The 22,346-nt window shown below is 35.1% G+C and overlaps 2 protein-coding genes across 4 annotated transcripts; one reads left to right on the top strand and one right to left on the bottom strand.

Moving 5' to 3' along the window:
- Positions 1-8,852: 8,852 nt before the first annotated feature.
- Rpn3 (regulatory particle non-ATPase 3) lies at positions 8,853-10,620 on the bottom strand. Its single transcript, XM_088238199.1, has one exon. The coding sequence runs from the start codon at positions 10,469-10,471 to the stop codon at positions 8,981-8,983; it is 1,491 nt and encodes a 496-aa protein (XP_088094325.1). The 5' UTR covers positions 10,472-10,620; the 3' UTR covers positions 8,853-8,980.
- A 2,388-nt stretch (positions 10,621-13,008) lies between these two features.
- On the top strand, positions 13,009-22,061 carry LOC148273790 (zinc finger CCHC domain-containing protein 2). Of its 3 annotated transcripts, XM_088238191.1 has the most exons (4): positions 13,009-13,876; positions 16,823-17,047; positions 18,153-18,389; positions 19,512-22,061. In XM_088238191.1, exons 1-4 carry the CDS (start codon positions 13,241-13,243, stop codon positions 20,055-20,057), a joined length of 1,644 nt encoding a protein of 547 aa, XP_088094317.1. In that variant the 5' UTR covers positions 13,009-13,240; the 3' UTR covers positions 20,058-22,061. The 3 variants fall into 3 exon arrangements, with proteins under 3 accessions (XP_088094317.1, XP_088094318.1, XP_088094319.1); XM_088238192.1 differs by lacking the exon at positions 19,512-22,061 and having other exon boundaries at positions 13,015-13,876; positions 18,117-18,269; XM_088238193.1 differs by lacking the exon at positions 13,009-13,876 and having other exon boundaries at positions 16,933-17,047; positions 18,117-18,389.
- The last annotated feature ends 285 nt before the right edge of the window (positions 22,062-22,346 follow it).

Genomic DNA, 22,346 nt, shown 5'->3' with positions numbered 1-22,346 from the left:
CAATGATTTTTTATTTCCAAATACGTAAATGTAAATTAAAGCTTTTTGTTCAAATGATATTATATACGTTTAGTTAAATGTGGTTGGAGTTGTTGGAAGCACCGCATCTGAAATGAAAAGGTTCTGAAATAAGGTGGGTTGATAAGAGTGCGAGTTCATTACACCGTTAAAAAAAATTCCTTCCTGGGACTCTGAACTAATCTATCTGCCGACAGCCAGTAAGTTTTCCTACAAAATTTTAAATTACATATGAAAGCTTTAACTTTTAGTTTTATACTAAGTGAAATATTTATCAATCCGATAGCAGAATGCCTTTAGTGTTCATATCAACTCTATGCAGATGACTTACAACTATATCTTCATTACAGACCTGAAATCACCAATGAAGCAATAGAATCCATGTCTTATTATACACTTAATAGTGTTATAACACGGACAGAGTATGGTTTACTTATAAACCTATCTAAATCACAAAGTATATTTGCGGGTAACCAAAGATGGCTGATTCTTAATTCAATGGATTGCTTAGTAAGACCTATCTTCTCGCACTACTCTGAATGTCAATAGTACCTTATATACAATATAGAAAATCTGTAAAAAATCTAGGTGTACAAATAGATGTACACATTAAGTTTTTTTTTATTTTTTTATTTAAGGCAATCCATCCTAAGAAGGATTATTTCTGCCAAGAGTAAAATTTATTTAAAGGAATAAAAATCAAAAAACATTTTTTTTTTTAAAAACTAAAAATTTATCATATTTTTTGAGAGGAAGCTTCCTATATGGTGGATAATTTCAGGATCAAGGATGGAGAGGAGTGATGCTATGTTAATAGGGTAAGTATATTTTTTTAAGGAGGAGTACATATTATGTTTGTCCCTTATTGGACAGCCAAAGAATATATGGTCTGGAGTCTCATGGTCCAAACCGCATTCACACCATGGACTTCCTACAATATTAATTTTGAAAAGGTGGCTATTAGTGCAATAGTGGCAGATTCGTAGTCTACTAATGTTTGAGATTAATCTCTTATACATTTTTTTTGTGTGGAACCAAGGAGAGCTTGGTATGCTCTCTTGGATATCTTTATAGAGAGTTCCCTTACATTTGGAGGTAAACTCCCACTGGGTCTTCTATTGTCGTTTTGCCTCGTTCTGAATTCGAGGGGACATGTCGGAAACACACACACAATACTCAAGAGGACGCGAGCCGTCTATCGCAGCCGCTTTCGCCAGTTCATCTACCATCTCATTACCTCTAATACCAAGATGCGATGGGATCCAGACCATGATTAGCTCTCTACCAGTTCTACTGAATTTCCAACTGTTAAGTCTTATAGAACAGAGTAGCTCATCACTTGCGGATTTAGAAAGGTTGTTGGAAATAGATTTAACCGCACTTAATAAGTCTGTAAATATTACAACATGTGTATGAGGGAGAGATAGACAGAAATGAATAACTTCTTGTATAGCCAGACATTCTGCTGAGAAGACGGAGGAAGGACTAGGGAGTTTGAATTTGCGATCTATCGCCAGTTTCGGGATGTATATTGCGGCAGTACTCAAGTCATTAGATGGTATTTTGGATCCATCTGTGTATACAAATAATTGGTTTGGCCACTTGGTTTTGGCCAGGTTGGTAAATTGTAAATTAATAACCTCTGGGGCCATAAATGTTGTTTTGTGGAGACCAATATTTTCTATACAAATTGGTGTGTGGATAATAGCGTCATATGGGATTCTGAAGAATGGGAGGATATTGTGGTGGGGAAAGAGAATATTCATTTCGACTAGAGTAGTAATGCTTTTGCAGAGAGGGAGCTTGGAATTTTTATTCCAAAACCTTTTCTCGTCGTATAGGGTGTTTAGATAGGTTATTTTAACAATAACAATATTTTCCTTTTGTGGTAGCCGTTTTATTATAAATTTATCGGAAAGCAGTTGTCGTCTAATATTTAGAGGCATTTCTACTGTTTCAACTTCAAGGGAATTCACAGGGGAAGACTTCATTGCCCCTATTATTAGTCTTAGACATTTAGATTGGACTCGTTCTAGTTTTAGACTTATATATTTAGGGAGAGGATCCAGTAAAAAGCTCCTATAATCTAATATGCTTCGAATAAAGTTGTTGTAAAATATTTTCATTGTTGAAGGGTGCGATCCCCACCATACTCTGGATATAGCTAGTAGAGGGTTTAGATTAGTCAATATGAGCTTTCCATGAGAGTTTCCTGTCGATAATCATGCCCAAAAACTTAGTGGTACTCGAGATCGGAATCGATACTGAGTCAACGGTAAACTGCGTTATCGGTACTTTATGTTTTCTAGTAAAGAAAATAACAGAACTTTTTTCAGGAGCAAGATCAAGACCGTTTCTGTTTAGCCATTGGTTAAACATCTTTAATCCCAATTGCAAAGACTCTGAGGATTTAAAACAGCATTTGTTTCTAACATAGAGGACAATATCATCAGCATATTGAAGGATACATGTATAAGGATGGACTATCTTCTTCAGGTCATAACAATATATGTTGAAAAGTATTGGACTAAGAACCGATCCCTGCGGAAGGCCTTTTCAGATTATTCTTTTATTTATACGTTCTAGTCCGGTGACATAAATTGTTCTTTCCATCAGAGAATTTAAAATAAGGCGGATTATGTTTGATGGTAATCCAATATGGTATAACTTATCTTTTAGAATAGGGAGCTTTACATTATCGTAGGCTCCGACGATATCCAGAAAAGCGGCAGTTAAATATTGCTGACTAGAAAATGCAATTTGAATATCTGAAGTTAAAGCACTCAGGTTGTTCAAGCAGGATCTTGATTTCCTAAAACCAAACTGTGAAAGAGGGAGAATTTGTTTACTTTCAACATACCATTTAATCCGGTTTTTCACTAGATGCTCGAGAATTTTTAAAAAACACGATGATAATGCAATAGGTCGATAGTTTGCACCGTTATTTGGGTCTTTATTTGGTTTGAGTATTGGGATGATTTTTTGCTCTTTCCACGCCTTGGGGATGGATCCATTAGAAAAAATACAGTTATAAAAATCTAGGATGTATTTAAGGAATATTTTAGGAAATTTTTGAAAGAAGATATATGATATCTTATCCATCCCAGGGGCGGAGTTAGATACTGACTTTAAAACAATATTAAGTTCTTCTAATTTGAATGGGGTACTTAGACAGGGGGTTGTTGCCATTGGAGAGGTTAGTGAATTGGGTTCTAAAAATTTCACTTCGTCTTCATTAGGGACATAAGATGGGGCCAATTTATTTGTGAAGACTTCTAACCACTCAGTGTTTGGCGCCCTTCGAGATGGTGGGGTGAAAGCAGATCTATATCATTTGATTTTCTCCCACACCTCTTTTAAAGGAATGTGAGGACCCAATGAGGAATAAAAGTTATACCATCCCTGGCGCTTTTTGCTCCGTAAAAACTTTTTTGCTTTCGCCTGAATTTCCTTAACTCTCAGAAAATTCTCCATCGTTGAATTGTTCTTATAAGTTTTAATGGCGTCTTTCCGTTCCTTCACGACTTCTGTGCATTCCCCGTCCCACCATGGAGCCTGACGGGCAATTCTGCCGGGTTTGGACACTGGGACACTGTTTTCAACTGCTGCCAAAACAGTGTCCAGTAATACTGAAAAGGTGTCACAGACATCACGGGAGTCAGAGACAGAAGGTAGTTTTGGGGTTTTCTTTTCAAGATACTCGGAGAAGGCGAGCCAGTTCCCTTTCCTAATGTTGTATTTACTCTCTAAGTTTATTGCTATTTTTTAGTACTAGCAGATAATGAAATAATTATAGGGAAATGATCACTCGAGTGACTGTCACTCAGTGGTGCCCATGAAGAAGAGATAGCAATTTGAGGAGAGCAAAGGGACAAATCCAGCGCACTAGGATTTTGATTAGGAAGGCCTAGTCTAGTAGCTGATCCATCATTTAAAATGCAGAGGTCATAGGAGTTGATTAAGGAATTTATTGAATTACGAAATCTGTCAGTATAGGAACAGCCCCACGATGTAGAGTAGAACAGCCGCGCGTTGAAGTCCCCGAGAATGTAGAAATTAGATTTAGATAATAAAGGCATTAGCGCATTCCAAAATTGCATATCCAGGTCACAGGGAGGTGGAAGATAAGTTGATACGAATGATATTCCATTAATTGATGCTGCTACCACTTGAAAATCAGAATGAGAAGGAAGTGGAATTTCAGAAAATGAAAGCGAGGAGTGGATAAAAAGTGCCACTCCTTCTCTTCCATCCTCACGATCCTCTCTGATACAGAAATAGCCAGGGATCGAGAAGTTTAAACCAGGAGAAAACCATGTTTCTGATATGGCAGCTATTTTTATATTACATTCTTTGAGGATATATTTTAATTCTATTTTATTGGCTACAGCACTTCTGCTGTTCCATTGGAGGATGTTCAAATTGTTTTTATTATGAGAAGAAAGTTTTTCTAGTGCATTCATTCTAGATGGATGAGAATCTATTTTCGGATATAAACGATTGAAGGTTAGAAATTAGAAGAGCAGCGTTGGACGGTAGAGAGTTTTGGGATGATAGTAATTCTATCAACATTGTAATAATTGTTTTGAGAAAATTGTTGTTATTAGAGCAGTTAGTTTTCTCCAACTTTTCTTTTTCAGAAACAGTATTGTAATGTTTGGGTGCGGAAGAGTTATTTGGTAGGGCACCTCCATTTGGAGCTGACGACCACTCCACCCCATTGGGATATAAGAGGCACTTGTTATGTTCTAGTTGGTTATAGCCTGGGACTGTTGGTGTTCTTGGGGATTTAAATGTAAATTTAGTTTGTGGGAGAAGAGGGTTTGACCGAATAAGAGATGGAGGGGCGGTTGAAAAAACAGGTTTGGCAGTAATTTCTGCGTACGAGGTTTTAATCTCTGAATGCATCTTAGATGCTTGAAAAAACTATATATTTTCAGAAGCCATTGAGTGTTTAATAGATTTTTGGCGTAAAAGTTCAGGGCATTCCAAACTGATTGCCTTATAGGCACCTTTGCAGTTTAGACACTTAATGTCACTTGATAAGCAATTATCAGGAGTATGTTTTCCTCCACATTTAAAACATTGAGGAGGGGATCGACATGCTGATTTGGTGAGCCCAAACTTGCAGCAGTTAAAACATTGTATTGTTGGGTAGAAATATGTTTCTACCGGAAAAGAACTATAAAACAGATATATATTTCTGGGAAGAAATTGTCCCTCAAAAGAAATAACAATTGTTTGAGAGGGTTTCCATGTTGGTGTCTCCGTAGTTTTGTCTTTATAATTGAGACGTCTAATTTTAAGAATGTCTCCGAAATTGGGGTTTGAGTGGCGTATGGAAGCAATTATTTCATCATCTGTAACATTTGTGGATATTCCTCTCACGAGGCCCATCCTACAAATGTTGAATGTCGGAATGAATGCTTTGTAAGTAGCATTGGTTTCACTGCAAATATTTTTCATAAATGAATTAGCACTTGGCCCATTTACAAACTGGAGTGACAACTTATATTTTCCTTCCGACTTGAGAGAACCGTTGACTATGTTTTTAAAATTTTTTTTGAACAAGAACTTTCCAAAATCCATAGGGTGGATCGGTTCACCCTCACATTGCTGGACATGGACAATAAAAGGTCCATCTGATTTATTTGAGTAAATATTAGTACGAGTAGAGTGAGTTGGAGAGGAGACATTAGGAGGAATATGGGTGGAAGAAGAGTGGGAGATATTTTCCTGAGTATGAGCAGAAGAAGCAGGATCAACACTCACCGCCTTTGCAGGAGGAAGAGTATCCTCAATTGAGTCAGTCTTAAGAAGACGTTTATTTCTGACCTTTGACATCTGTAAAATAGGTGAACTTATACTTATTGTTTCTATTGCGTCAGGCGGGTCAGGTGGCTTCTCCCCGTCCTCCATATTTCAGGAAAGAAGATCGCAGATACAGAATTAATTTTTTTTTTTTTTTTTTAAATAAAAACAAAAATAAAATTATTGTTGCAAGTTTTGGTCAGGTAGAACTAACCCATAACTAACAAAAATAACTATTTTAAAGATAAAAACACAGATAATAACCGAACTTATTGCTGGAAAACAAAAAGGAAGCAAAACTACTTAATCTGACACAACTTGATACATATAAACACAAACAATTGACACAATTACACTAAATAAACAAAGAGCACTTTGACAGGTGTATTATTCTCAAGTCTAACCACAGAGAACCTACACATTAAGTTGCAAAATATTTTTCAGGCTACACTCACAAAAGTTACAATTTTTTTTTACCCATTAATACCAAATGTTATCTCGTACAAGCATTAATACTACCATTCCTTGATTTGCTGATGTTTCCATGACTGATTTAAGCTATGAACTACTTGATAATACATACATGCATTAGGTATATATTTGATCTTAGGATATATGACCACATATCTCAATTTTAGGCAGCAGAGAAACTATCACATCCTCTAACTTCTGTTTCCTGTACTTCATAGTCCTAACACTCCTATATATATATGTAGCTCCGTGAAAAATTTCAAAGCTTATCAGTTCACTGTTTACTTTTTTGTTCTTATTCTAATAGCTCCCTCATAATTCGCATCTAAATATTTACAATATTTATTCCTCTTTCTTCTCGAACTCATAGTGTCCATTCGACTCGAATGTGGAATCATCTCCCATCATCTATCAAAGATGTTTCTATAGTATCTCTGTTTAAATCACGCCTATAGAAACATCTCTCTCCTCCTTTCATCTCTATTCCTTTTTCCCATTGAAGTCTAGTATTAATATACTGCTATTCATCAACTTACGACCACAGACGGTTCTGGCAGTTCTGGTAAGTCGGATCATGCAATAATTTCCTTTCTTTTTCAGCCCTACGGGAAATTGGAAACAAAAAATATTTTCATACGCACGACAAAAATTAGAGCATTAATTTATACTGCAAAATTTCTTGAAAATGTACAAAAAAATAATTTAATAAAAACTAACTACTTTGAACGTCATCACTAGTTCATATGAATCAACCAATGATAAGAGAGTTGTGGAAGATTTCAGGTTTACTTACCGTCAACGGACCAATCGGTAGAACTGACCGAGAAGAAGCGGAAAAGAACTTGAGACGTCACATACGGAGTAATTTCAGAAATACAAAACTGATAATCACGCTACATACGGATACGATACATAAAAAAATTTTTTTGCTAGGTTTAATAGTCTATTAACAAATTAAAAAACCACCAAACTTCCTCATTATTTACGCTGCCTGATGTTATTTTTATATGACAAAAATCACTGTCATTTATCAGGTTTCTAAATATTACTTTTTATATTATTTTTGGTTGGTTTATGGTTGAGTAATTATTACAATTTTTAATATTCCAAATGCTCTCGCGGCCCTAGAAAACACTTTTATGCACATTTGTATTTTGTAATACACAAGAAAAAAGTGTTTTCTATGGCCACGAGAGCGGTTCAGAATAGCACCGCTGATACTTGGAAATCTCGATGTACTGTTTTGTTTTTTCTTTTCATATTTGTTGCAAATAAGTTAATATACTAGAGTAAGAATGGTTAATTATTATATTCATAAAACATGTAAAAATATAAAAATATGGAAAAATTTTATTGGTCGCTTGTATGTTTTTTTTGCATAAGCATCGTGAGCTTTGTCTGGATCGTTTGTTTCTTCTTCTCTTCGTATAATTCACAATATGGACAAAACACATTTTTTCAAATCGTTCGATGTTTGGGTCAATTTCTTCAAAATGTGTCAGAAGTTTACCGTCCCTAATTCCACCTTCATCCCAAGAAAGACTTCCTTTTTAGTATCAGACTGGAATAAATTGCCAAGCCTATTTGTCTATTCTATTTTGGTCAATCAGTCAAAAAACCGTTTAGATGCTTTTTTGAAGGAAAGAGAACGCAGACAAGCAGTACCCAAGATATGGGCGCATCAGCAAAGGCTGCCTGCCTTTAGCGAATAATAATAATAATAATTCATTCAAATAAATACTTAATAAACCAGCTACCTGATATGATTCTATATATTAAGGCACACTTAGTTTCTAAGAAAGACTCCAGTATGTCAGAAAGGAGTTGCTTTTAGGCATGTTTACTAGAACATTATGCACAAGGCACCTATTTTTTATTGGTTAGTTCAGATGACAATCACCTGCACGACAAAGGTGTATAGAAATATTCCGAATGATCTCTTAATACAAAACCATAATGTTTACAATTTTCATATGAATGAATACATAGACAATGGTATTTGAAATTGCACAAAGGTTGAAATTGAAAAGTCATACAAATAATCATCTATCTTGAAAAATAGAATTATATAACACAATAGTTACCATGGAATTTTCTGCGGTGATTATTTAACATATATTCCTTCCCCACCAGATGACAGATAGGGCACAATATTAGTAACCCAAGTGCAGCATATTTCAATCATCTTTTATACAATGGTAAAGTGATCAGTCTCACGCCTCGAGTGACAGTCCAGGAACAGTGAAATATATAATAAAACCAATATTTCATGTCAACCTTGCCAAGAATCAAACCTTAAAAGAATGTTAGGCAATGTGCCAACCGCTACGCTAAGAGGCGGACATATCTCCACCCGATTTCCTTTTTCAGGATTTTTACACGAGTAGCTGTAGAGTCAAAAACACGTTTCAAGGATTCCAGTTCTATTTCACACACAAAACAGTATTCTTCATCCGTCCAGACATGTAAATTTCTTATATTGTTAAAATCTCAGAAACATTGGAAAAATTTTTTGGAAAGCACTAAAGTTAAAAGTAAAATAATAATTCACATTTGAATCTAACGGTTTATTAATTTTCAAAGCTCAAAATACAGATTTATCCTGAAGTGGCTAATAAAAGATACGCACGAATAATTAGACCTATTACAAAATTATGGGAAAATAAATTTAACTGCATGATTAAGGAAAGCCATCATCGTCCTCTTCAGCCATTTCCTTAGCTAACTCTAAGTCCTGCTGTTCCCTTTCCCTGCGCTCCTCCGCACTCTCAAGTTCTTTTCCATATGATTTAGGAGGGTACCGCATGGCCTTAACACTCTGTTTGTGAAGGTCTAGACAAAACGAGATTCTTTGGTGGAAAGCCAACTGCGGCTCCCGGGTACAATAGATATCGGAACTCTCCTTGCTGCTCATGTACCCACGCTCGGGATCCAGAGTCGCTTCGATAACACCGTCTCGTATGGCCTTGGCAACGATAAACTCCGCATCTTCCGCCGAATCAAGTCCCAACTTGCTAGCAATGTCTTGCGGGGATATGCGGGAATAAGACAATCCTATTGAACGGATAGCTGTCTTAATAACATTATGACGCAATCTCAAAATGAGAGTAAAAGTATGATCAATCCTGAATTGAGGTCCAAAGCTTTCGAGCACTTCTCCGAACCTCTGTAGGTTACCCATCCTTACAGCTTGCGTCAGCTGGAAATACGGAGCGAGGGCACGACGCAAAGCCGCCTGCCTAAATATTTGTCGCTCGGGGATATCTCCCAAAAGCAACTCGACAACAATCGCCAACTTTTGTACGGTTTGTCGAAAGCCGACAGCAGCCGTCTGGGGTGCCTTGCGCATCGCTTGGACAAGGTGTTTGTGGGCTTCGCTGTACTCGAGCCTAGCTGCCTTGATGCGACCCAAGTAATACAAGAATCGAGCCCATTCGTTGTTACTGGCAGTTTCAGGGTACACAGACTTACTGACTAGTTTATCTGCCTGGTCGTAGAGAGAGTAATGTAAGTAATTACGCAAAAGGCAGTTTATCAAAACAGCTTGACCTTCAAAATCATTTCGCAAAGTAGATGTACGAAGGCGAGCATGTAGAAACCCTCGAATTCCATCCAACTTGTTGGTGAGCTCAGCAACTCGCGAGTGGTAAAAGTAACATTTAGCTGCAACTAAATCCAACGTTCTCCTGTTCTGAGATGTCACTTTTGTCATTAACTGTTGAGAACATATAACAGCTTCTGGCAATTTGTTTGTATCTAATAATCTTAAAAGTATCAGCAAATGAACATAAGCGTCGACTTCTGGTACCGGCGTTTTAGGAGCACTTCTAGCTCTAGGCGCTTCGGGTTCAACAGTTCCCGCGGGCAAATCTTCAACAAACACTAATAGAGACTCTTTATCCGAACCTGCTGGAAACAGTTGAGAGATAATTCCACGAAGAACGACGCTATTTAACTTTCTCCTGGTGTTAGGCAGAGATCGAAGGACTCTCAGGATAAACCTCGGCTCCTTTGAGGTTACAGCTTTATCTATTTGACGGGAATGTTCTCTGAGGTCTTGAACACTTAATACATCGGCATCCCGTTTGGTGTCTGCTGGGTCCGCATCACTTGCAGTAGGACTGTCGACACTTTTCATTTCCACATCTTGAATAACGTCAGTACCACCCATTTTTTATTTGTCTTTTTTTGGTTGTTTTCGCGATTTACTGTAATCTATCACGTCCTCGGGTATAAAATATTAGCTACAAATCCCCAATTTACAAATCCCGAGAACGAATAGCGAATGACAAACAGTTATCACGTCAAAAATTGCAGAGTAAGGATGCATAGATATTTTTTGAGTATCATTATAAATTATAATTCCATAGACAGATATTAAACTACTTTTGTCTTAACATACTATCTCTTAACTGAAATTGAGTACTTACCCATTCATTTTTTTTTAATTATGGGATGTGATGGACTTAGGACTCAACTAAATGCTGGATAATTTTATACTTTACATCATTGTATCTGAGGAAAATGTTTTTTCATTCATATGTGAAGTAAAAATCTTCTTTACAACACAGTAATTTCACAATTTTTCAATAATACAACCAGTGTGTTGACAAGTTTCATATTAACGTGTAAACAATATGTTATGAAAAGTAAATTGTATCCCATGACTTCTTTTGCGTCCGCCAAAATATGCTTACAATTATGGTTTTATAAGCCAAGTTTTCTTTTATTTCGATTAAAAATATGTGTCGCGGAATATATTCATAGCAAGGACGAAGGAGCAAAAAAAATTAAGCAAGTCATGCTGAGCCTCACTAAGAAATCATTGCTATTCACCAGTACTTAATATATATTTTAATTCAAATTAAATCAACACATTATGGAAATAAAAAACTACCAACTAATATAAAAATGCTCAAAGATGCCTACAAACATGGTCCGTACTGTGTTAATTACTGTAGGTACCTACTAAACATCTACGCATATTATACTTATCCTTAAAATCTGAGCTTCACTAGAAATTTTGTATCAATGACGTCACTGATTTATAGGACGTTTGGTTACACGTATATATTGATATGTTTAATCACACGTATAATTTTCCTCATCTCCAAAGCTCTGCAATCATTATAAAATTTAAAAATGCAAAGTAAAACTTTGATCGTTGCTGATGTTCTTTGCAACGCCCAAAACAATTAGGTTCGAAAATTCAATTTTTGCAATTATAAGCAGTGTTATTCAAATTATTTTATTTTAACCAATGTTTTATACATATACTCTTAAAGGCCAAAACAGGCATTTTAAATATATAATCTTCAATCTATAGATTTTGTCATTTAAATAAATGAACGAATGAATTTTTGCCGATATGTATAATTAATAATGTATATTTTTTGAACAAGCTCTTTTTAGAACACAAGGGTATAATTTTTTTGAAATAACTAGTGGAGAAAGAAAATGTCCGGTCGAAAAAAATAAACCATCAAATAAATAACCTTTGCAGTTCATGCGTGCATTTATAAATATATTTTACCACGTGTTTGTTGATAAATTACCATTATAAATAATTGATTAGATTCTATTAACATTGCCTCTCGGGGCTGTTAGAAAGGGTGTTGATTCTATTGCAACAATGTTTTTAAAGATAATTATAAAAACAAGTAAGCTTATATTAAAAATGTGACGGAATATAATAACAAAAATTTCTTCACTTTAAATACTTATTAGCAAAACAAAATATCTTACGTTAAGTAATACCACAGTGGGACAGCCTAAACAAAACCTTCAATTAAAGATATGTTCTGAAATACTTGAATTAGTACACCATATACAATATTTATGAATAATTATTGATATTTTTTTTTAATGGACAGAACACATCGAATTTATAACACAAGAAATTGAAAAACTTTCTCATATTTTCAAATCGATACATTACTTTTATCCGTACTTAAACTCAAACAACTATATTTTATTTTATGTAACTTTCACTTGTGGAATAATAGGATGAGGAATCACTAATAAATCAATATTAAAACTACTCGAATCTGTTCAAAAATCAAGGATTAAAATAATTTTTAAGAAGCCCTTCAGTTACCTCAGCGTCAAGTCATTTGAGAAATTTGATATCTTAGATACAAGGCAATTATATGTTTTTAGAATAATAATGTTTGTGAAAGTAAATTTTTCTACCAAATCTCAAAAGGAATTTTTCCACACTATCAGAAATCAAACCACAGGATGAGTCATGAGGTCTACCACAAGCTCTGAATTTGGGCAAAGAAATTTCAGGTTTCTGAGCCTCAAAATATTTAATATGATACCCAAACATTGCGAAAATATGACTTGGATTCAATTTAATAAATTTAAAAAAAAATGGTTGGGTTGAGGTAAAGAAAAAATCCAAAAATTTCCTCAAAAACATTCTGAAATAATGAATGGTATGAATTATCATTGTATAACTATATAATAAATCAACTTGTAGGTAGTAATGTTATTGTTTATTTTGCATAAAAATGTCTGCCTTTAAATAGGTTGTAACTAGTTCGGCAGACTAGACATGATCAAAAGAAATTTATTACCTAAGTGTGTATGTAGTAGATAAAGAAATTGTTATTTCCATGATTATTATTATTATAAAAGAAAAAGTACCTACCGGAATGAAATAAAAACAATATTTATCCACAGATAAATTTATTATTGAAGGCCATATGCAGCCTGCCTAGCAAACTAGCGTAACCAATACTGGCATACTGGCAAGCATTTGCTATTTGCTAGTCTGAAGTCGTTCATTTACTGATGTTTAGTGAAAAAAGTATTCTGAAGTCTTTTAGTGTATTGGATTGCGCGATTTAAGTCATTAAATTATATCAGTACATCTCAATTTGAGCTGACGGATATTTTATAGACTTTCACCCTGAAGTTTCAATGTGTTCTGGAAATGGTTTGCAAAGAGGACGTGGTATCATGGTTTAAAGAGTTAGAAAGCTATAAACGTATCGATGCAATGTGTAGTCTTTTAAATATGTGCCTCCCGTTTGAATTGCGTTTCATTGGCACATATCTGGAAGAACTGGGAAAGCGGGATTTCCAGGAGTTACGTGGTGCAGAAGTCAGGGCTAACAGCAACGCAGATCTGGCTGCTGATATTGGCGGAGCTAATACAGATCACAGAACACGTCGAAAGATGGCCCTATACGTCTCTCTTCTCCGTTCTTGCAACTATGCGTGTGCTTCTACATTGTACAATGTAATGGTTGGCTTGGAACAGTCGGGTCTTCTCGGCGGAGTGTATGGGGACCCTTTGGAGGAGCTATTATTACTGTACACAATGGCTCTTCATCACCCGGCTTTCACATTCGATCAGCATACTCACTTTGGGGAAATATTAGAAAAATTGAAATTAGAAGATGAAAGGAATAGATACAATCCACCACCAATATCTGTAAACACGGCCCCACCGACCAATAGTATCATGCACACCAGTGTAGCACCCAACCTTTCCGTCCCCCCTCCGAGTGTATCAGGATTGACTCCGATGAATACACTCATATACGTGAAGCCACCTACTTTACAGGTTAGATTTTAATTACTCTACACATACTCACAGTTAAATGGAATGAATTATAACCCGATCGTTGGTCTTTTCGAGACAAATTCTCACTTACTTTTTTCACAGATAGATTTTTTTAATAAATGGTTGATTCGAGTAATCGAGATTCAAGGGACGTAAACGTAGACAAAGAGAGAAAAAAAACATAACCTATATATTTTTTTCCAATGTGGTGTTTGAACTGTGAACAGTAGATATTTAAAAATGAACTCGTATCTTTGATAATATTGAATAATTAGTAAGTAACTAAAATATGTTCCACCCTTGAAATAGTGAAGCTTGATTTATTTTGTTAATCCACTCCATCATCAAACATCGCTATTCTTTAATGATGTGTAAGCTACGAATTATCATATTTAATGATGCATGACTATGCGCCTTTGTTTTTGTCAATTTTTAGACCTCTTCAATTCTTTCAAATATTCTTCATCTGTGTAAAACTAAAACTGAATACTCGACTGTTAATATTATGATGTTATACAGTATACACACCGGAGTGTGGATGAACAACGTAAATGAAATTTCATGCATTTTTACTGACTCAATATGGATCTTCTAGTGACTTGGAGCAAGTACATCGCCCTGGGTGCTAGTAATCTCATATTTGTTTAATATATTGAAATATTTATTAAGTACATTTAAACGCCCTCATCGGACGTTTCTATTTTTTATGCATACATACTTAAATTAAACTCAATTGTGTATAAAGTAAAATCGAATTTTCTGTATGAAAATTTTTATATTTGTATGAAAATTTGAAGTATCTTTCTCATTAACCTGTGCCTTTGTTAGTAATCAAAATTGTTTTTGAAAAAAAGAATATTAAATATTTCATACAGGTAATTTCATTTTACTTTATACCTTCACAATTCAAAATAACTCTGTTAACTTCCCATTTCCATTTGTGCCATGCAAGTTAGCACTATTTTTAAGGTGGAATCTCTAATATTTTTAATGGTCTTAATTAATAAATGTAAAAAAATAACGTTCATAATTGATTTATTTTACAATTGTAGTCTGCATTACTTTACGCGTCGTTTAACCCATCACGTAATGCATAATGTAAATATAAGGTAGAAGTTAGTGAATAGAATGCAGATAGCTGCTTAACTGCCGATATGAACAGAAAAATAGGTCCATATTATCCGCAGAAGCCGTATTCAGCAAGCGAAAAAGCGGTATGTAAATTATCTGTTTTGGACAATATGACTCCCTTCCCAGTGACGTGTAGCTAGTAGTACACATTGCGTCTACTAACTTTAATATCTCTATAAATATAGTAAATACTGGTTTAAGGTTTTCAGTATTCCTCCTTTCTACATTTATGTATCAATTGAAATAATTAATTATTATATAACAAATACTTATTGACACAAAAGCATTCTATCGGAAATCAGAGATTAATCACCCATGCAATCAAAAATTTGCATCTCCAGTGTGTCGCATTTCCCACCGTATGATGTAAAAGAGTACCGAATATACGATTGTCTTAAACCCTATTTACTCACTATTGATACTATAGGTATATTCGGAAGCGAGAGAGAGTTTCACGCGTCACGCAGGCCAGTAGCCAAGTACTCGGTACTACTGCCAGTAGCTCTCTGGGGGCTTCGATAGGGGTGGTCCACTCACTTGCATTGTGAGCGTTAGTAAATGGTAGTTTCATATTTTTAATGATTATTCAAAAAATATTATCACCTTTGACTTCAAACATAGAATTAAGAATAGTCCAGAAGGAGCATAGAATCATATTTGAATACATCGGACTGTGTTTAATAATCTCCCCCACTATGCCACACATTCGCCGCGCGCCTTCGTGATGTCGCCGCGTAATGTTGCATGATGGGAAAAAAAAGTAGATAGGTAAAGGGTCATTTAATAAGAGTAATTTAATTAATAAAATTTAAACTTAAAATATAAAACAAATTTTATTTGACGTAAAACTGATATTTTTATATCATGTCAAATAATATTTGATGTTTTGAAGGTAATGTCGGTAAAATGTCCACCACAGAGTTGTTTATCCGAGGTCCAATTTTCATTATTTCTCTTATTAGATGAGCAAAGTACGGTAAAAAAAATTACTACCCCGGCAACACTAACAAATTTCCGTTTTGTTTCTTCGACAATCTGACAGATAGAAAAATATTTCTATTTTTAAGTAATGCATTTGCTACTTAAACATTCGTTTGCTAATTACACATGAAATGTGATACCATCCTGTTTCTTTAAGACTAGCAGTATTTCTACACTTTAAAAGGACACAACACAGCATAGTTGAATTCAAATCAGGAGTTGCATTCTTAGCGACGTCTACAAAGAAACTAATGGGTCAAAACGTAAACCTACTCATTTATGAGTAGTTTAGTCGCCTTCTGTTTTATGTGCGTATGCGGTTTCTGGACTATTCTTAATTCTATGACTTCAAATATAGTTGATTTAAGCAATTGCCTATGAATATTTCATTTTTCGTAATTTAAATCTCTAATTTTTGCATGTGTATTGACTACATGGCACAGGAACTCACGGATTTTTGAGCACATTAAGGGAAGGGTTCATTTAGTTATGAGACCTTCTATTCTCTCTGTTACATCAAATATTAATCTTGATAACTCTCTAGAGGGTGAAACCCAGGCTTGTCTTCAGAAATTTGAACATAGTTAAAAAATAATTGCAGATACCGTCTCACTTTGTAAAATTTCATTGAGATATATCGGTGTGTATGATTTAATGGCAATTATAATATATATAACACTAAGTACTACTTATATAATGCTATGTTTCAATTGAAAAACACTAATTTTATTAGAAAGTAAACAGCCTAATTCTTTTATTGACTAACTTTTAATTAACTAGAGCTTTTACATAGTTTGTTTTTTTTTTTTAATTTTTGCCATTTGCTCCGAACAGGGACAACCGATAGTCGCGGAGCAAATGGGTGAGATGGTCAATTCATTAGTTGGGATGGGCAGTCAGTCTTTGCCCCCTAACGAGCCTCTGTACCCCATGATGTCGGACAACGTACACCCCGTTCACTCAATGACAGCTATGCCGTACACTATGGCAGACTACATTGTGGGTCAAGGACCCTGGCCACCAGGATTAATAACCACATCACCAAATCTACCTTTAGAGGTAAAAGAGAAAAATATTCCATTATGATTCATTGGTTATTTTAAATTACATTTTTATGTACAGCCTTACCATTTACAATTAAATCGCACGCGCTGCTTTCTTATAAATACATATTTTGTATGGAGCCTTCTCAAAATTTACACAACTTCTCAGTTCAATCTGGAATTTCTCAGAAATTACTTTGAATAAACAACACATGTATTTTTTTTTATTAAATAAACACTTTATCACAATTATATTTTAATACTTTTGCCGTGTATATATAGACAATATTTAGAGTTTTCACCTTTGGCAGAAATAGCTACCTCAGTTCTTCTTGGCATATTTAAATCACACCATTCTGAAATGTTCCTATTTCTTTGTTTTTCGATCAAATTTCCTTTGAATTTGAAGATGAGTGTTTAATACACTCCATAAGTTTTCACAGTTACACAGTGTGTAAAGGAGCCACATAAACTAGCCAATGACAGATCATAAGCCCTGTAAATGTCTTGACTTCCATATCCAATCTCAAAAATGTTTTCCCCCCTCTGTTGAACTAAACTCAATAACAAATGTGGTTTTTACACTTTAAAATTTCATTGGCCCTGGACTGGCGCATGAATCATAAGACTGATTGATTGATTGAGACTGACTGATTTTGCCCTCATATAACAGATGATCGAGTTATGTTGCATTTTTTGTAATAATGTTGCACTATCGATAGCTCAATCACAATGAGCGCTACTGTCAGTAATAAACCTCAGCAAAAATGTTTCTCGCTGCGATTGTTTATTCCATTGGAACATCGACTTAAATTTTATTTGCATCCATGACATTTGGCTACCTGGTCTTGGATAAGCTGACCTTTTCAATGCACTTGCACTCGTTTATCATCTTTGTCCTGGGGTGCTATTCTGAACTGCTCTCGCCGCACGAGAAAACGGTTTTTCACATGTATTTTTTATGTAAATATACGAGATAATACGGCTGCGAGAGCTTTTGGCATACCACCCCAGTTCCACTGTGATCGGTCATGTTGCTAAGGACTTTCAATCGACGTTGATAAACATTTGTGATTGAGCTACAGATGCGGGTAAGGGTGTGATGATGATTGCCTTGTCAGATGATGCAGTACCCGGGCCGGCCATCTCCGCTCGTGTCGCAAGCCTCTTCTCCCTGCGACAGCCGGCCGGGCTCCCCGGGGGGGCGAGGGGGGGCCCCCGGCCATCAACACCATGCCCCCCCCCTGCATGCCCCCCGTCATGCCATCCGCCGCCCCTCCCAGGAGTCGACCCCACCCCCCCACCAGATGGACCACATGCATATAGTGCCAAACTTTAACAGTCTTACCATCAATGAGGTTAGTTCTGTGTAAAATATTATTACTATTTTGTTTACATTCTTTAATTATTTTTTCTGTTCAAAACCAATTTCACAAAATATGTATTTATTTGCATTAATCGAAGTATTCGATTGGTCACAAAAATGTCTAATATTGTTTGTTTGCAACTAATTTTTAAATGGACGATTGATGAACATCATACATACATATTTTTTTGTTCTTCAAAAATGCATGTTAACATACAAAATAAAATGAAGAATCTGGTTTTGTTTCCGAGGCTAGTGTTGCGGACTCTCAGATCAGACGTCCGAGGTTAGAAACCCGCTCTACCCCGAAATTGAAATATTTTGCTAAATTATAAGAATCCAAATATTTCTTTATCAAATTTTTTGTTTTGAAACCGGGAGACCGGGTTTGAAGGTTTTTTATTTTCCACAGAGGTCGGTGTACTAGGTATATCAATTTCTAAATATACGTTCATATTTCAGAATGTAGTAAAATTGACAAATAACATAAACTAAGAAATACTAGAGAAAATACTGTATTTATCCATTTGGATATAAATATTTCATATATATGAAGGGTACACGGCAAAAACTGGCTTATCAACAAATAAAAAATTCTACAGGAGAGCAAAAAGAAGAATAACCTAATTTTTAGGACACTGGGTTCATATATTTAACAAAATAGGTTTTCAATTAATGTTACATGTATTTGAACATACAATCATTGAAAATACTAATAAAAAAAACTCCTTTCTTGAATTGACAAAAACGAGCTCTATGCTGCAATCATCGCATTTTGACTTGTTTTTTTTTTGCCTGATTTAACCCCATAGTTTTTTCCTTCAGTTTATAAGACTGCGAGCTACATTTTGTTAGTTTTGAATATTATATTCTAATGAACTCATTCAAGAGAAAAAAAAGCATTATTTTTGAAAATGTAAAAAATACTATGAGCCCATTTTAACCGTGTACCCTTCAAATGGCATTACGATGTTATTTTATATTTTTTAAATTATGTTTGTTAAGAAATATTTTTTAGTACTCTATTAGTCATATTTCGATACATGACTTAAGTCCTATAAATAAATTTAAAAAATAAAAAATATGGACTAAATAGGATATATTTTCATTTCAGAGGCACTTGGAAGAAGAGAAATTACATGACCCAGATTTTCAATTAAAGGCAATCACACAACTGCAATCAATAGAAAACATGAATGGGGTGCGAAGGACAAGCGGGCGGAGGGGTGGTGCCATGGCAGGGGGGGCGGCAGGGGGCACGTACTCCTCCCTCCTGCGCTCCTCTTCCTCCCTGCAGCAGCAGTCCTCGGGCAGCGACTCGGGCTCCAGTACCGGGCCCCACTCCCCTCCTGCAGGGGGCATGCCCGTGCCGCCCTACGCCCCCTTCCCGCGCGCACTGCCCGCTTATCGGCCCGGCTTCTCCCCCTCCCCCTTTCCCAACGGGGAGAGTGTGTATCTGGGCGGTGCTCCCACCCTGCACTACCCGCCCGGCTTCCCACCCTTGCCGCTGTACGCGCCTCCCAAGCTGTCGTGCTGGAACTGCGGAGCTACGGGCCACACGGGTGCGGACTGTAAGGAGCCTTCCATAGATGAAATGACGAGGGCGGCGGTCTACCAACTAGATTACAGCGCAGCACCTCCCGATACTGATGACAAATAATATTCGGAGACTAACTTCTTTTAGTGATTATTTTATTTTTGCCTGTTGATCGTTCAAAATTTATTAGATAAGTTGTGCGGGATAAATTGTCCGTATGCCGTCGGGACCCGCCTGTATGTAATGAGGAACTATACTTTAGATTTTAATGTTTGTTATCAAATTTTTCACGTCTCAAAGACTCGATGATCAGGGTGATAGTTGAAAGAAGAAAAAAGATCGCTGTAGTGCGCGGGCATTTATAATTTAGAAGCCGTTAAAACAACTTTTTTTAGCTTATTTATATATTATACGCGCGAGTTTATACTTTGTAAGTTATGTTTTTATATTAAATTTATTTGTAGGGTAGGTGATGAACGGAGCCGAATGTTTTTCCTATGCGTGAGAGATTAGCGTCGCGGCTACTAATTAGAATTAATTATCTAAATCTTCACATTGCTATTCCCGTTTCATAGTGACTTTAGGTAAAATAAGTGTTTTGCCATGAATTTCACACTACTCTTTATATAAATGTTTTAAACAATAGACGTACATGGCCGTAATGGCTTTCTTGTATAATTTTAGCCCCTGTTGTGTTTTGAGTGATGTTGTTGGTTTACGTTATAAATTCAGCCGCAGTTTGCAGTTGCTACTGCAGCTCTGCAACCTGCCTACACACTCATAGTCAATGTAAATACGTAATACTAATTTAGTTACATAATTAATTAAACGCTACTTGTGATTGTATGTATATGTATATACAGGTATATATACTAGTTAACTCATCAAATTCATATATTTGTAAATCTTCTTGTAATGAGTGTGTTCGAAATAATCAACTTTTACTTTCACATTATTTAAAAGATAAAAAATAAATAAATACTACTTTAATCATCTATGTATATTTTTATAGTTCTTTTATTTTAAATAGCTGAAAAATGAATTACTCCTATGTGTTGTGAAAAGTAAATTTGTTCTCGGTTTCTGCAGTACTATATGAGATATAAATCTGAATACCGAATCCACAGTAAATGTCTCAACTGATAATTTGCTTTACAATGTGCAATATTTTCCACTGCATTTATTAATCTTCTTAATTCCAGAAAACATATCTACCATTTTACTAATCATTTGTCACTTATAACGGACTGTTTCAAATGGAATACATACCTGCAAATGCAAAGAAAAACATTTGACATTTCGCATATTCTTAGTTGTTTCGTCGCATAATTTGAGTTTATTAAGTTAAAACCAATACTATAAATTATTCATGTAATTTATTGCTATGCAAGTATTTAATTCTTAAAAATTATATTTTAATTTTAAAACAATTATTTCTTATCCTTTCATAGTCCACTAAATCAGAATAAATGCTAATATATAAAATTACAGTACATGTATGTATATATTTTCCAAAACTTTCTTGCCTGTGTCAAGTTAACAAGTTATTATTGTAAATAAAATTTAATCATTCCTTAAATTTCCTCTCAACATTTTAAAGTCTGGTGCCTTTAATTTTACATGTGTATAATAAGACATTGCGTAATTCAAACTATTGTGATTAGAATGCTTTTTTACTAAACCATTCGTAAGGGAAAACATCCTACGCTCTACACACTACTGAGGATGCTACATTTTACTAAAACTGTATATCTGAATATACTGAGCCATTTTTTTTTCAAACTGCAGGTGTCAATAAAGAGGCAAGTAGATTACAAATGAAATTTTTCCTAAATGTGTGTACACATGAGGGTAGGATGCTGTTGCGGTATTTTAATCGTCCGCTGACTTACATGATTGCAAAATTATGTCTGTTTGCATAATTCAAATATGGCTGATTGTCGGCATTGACATATCAATTTTAACTAAGTTTTTATTTATTGTTTAATTTTATAATACTCTGCCCACCTCCTTATGTGTACATACTACAAGATAGTTTCAGATATAAGTTATTGACTTTTGGTGACTTGAAAAATTATAAATGGATTACAGACATTTAAAATATATATTTATGGTTTTACAGTAAAATTGTATTACAATTATTTCCCCTTTCTCTGGTCATTTAACATGCATAAAATATACTTCCAGCATATAAAAGGTATGTGCGGTAGCTGCTATCAAAAGAAAAGGATTACGTTGCCACAAAAGACTCGTCACTTCTTCGAACCTTTAAAAAAAGCATGTTTGTAATATACTAAGGAAATTATGTTTTTTTTTTAATACTTTTTATTCTTTGAATTAAATTATAAATTATCACCTATCACCACCTAATAGTGTATAGGGCAATGCATTAGTAAATATATGTATGTGCAT

The sequence above is a fragment of the Micrasema longulum genome, unplaced genomic scaffold (genome assembly GCF_059751315.1).
Source record: "Micrasema longulum isolate JH-2025_06_02 unplaced genomic scaffold, ASM5975131v1 h1tg001834l, whole genome shotgun sequence".
Lineage (NCBI taxonomy): Eukaryota > Metazoa > Arthropoda > Insecta > Trichoptera > Brachycentridae > Micrasema > Micrasema longulum.
Note: the sequence above shows the minus strand (reverse complement) of the source record. Positions and strands in the feature narration are given on the sequence as shown.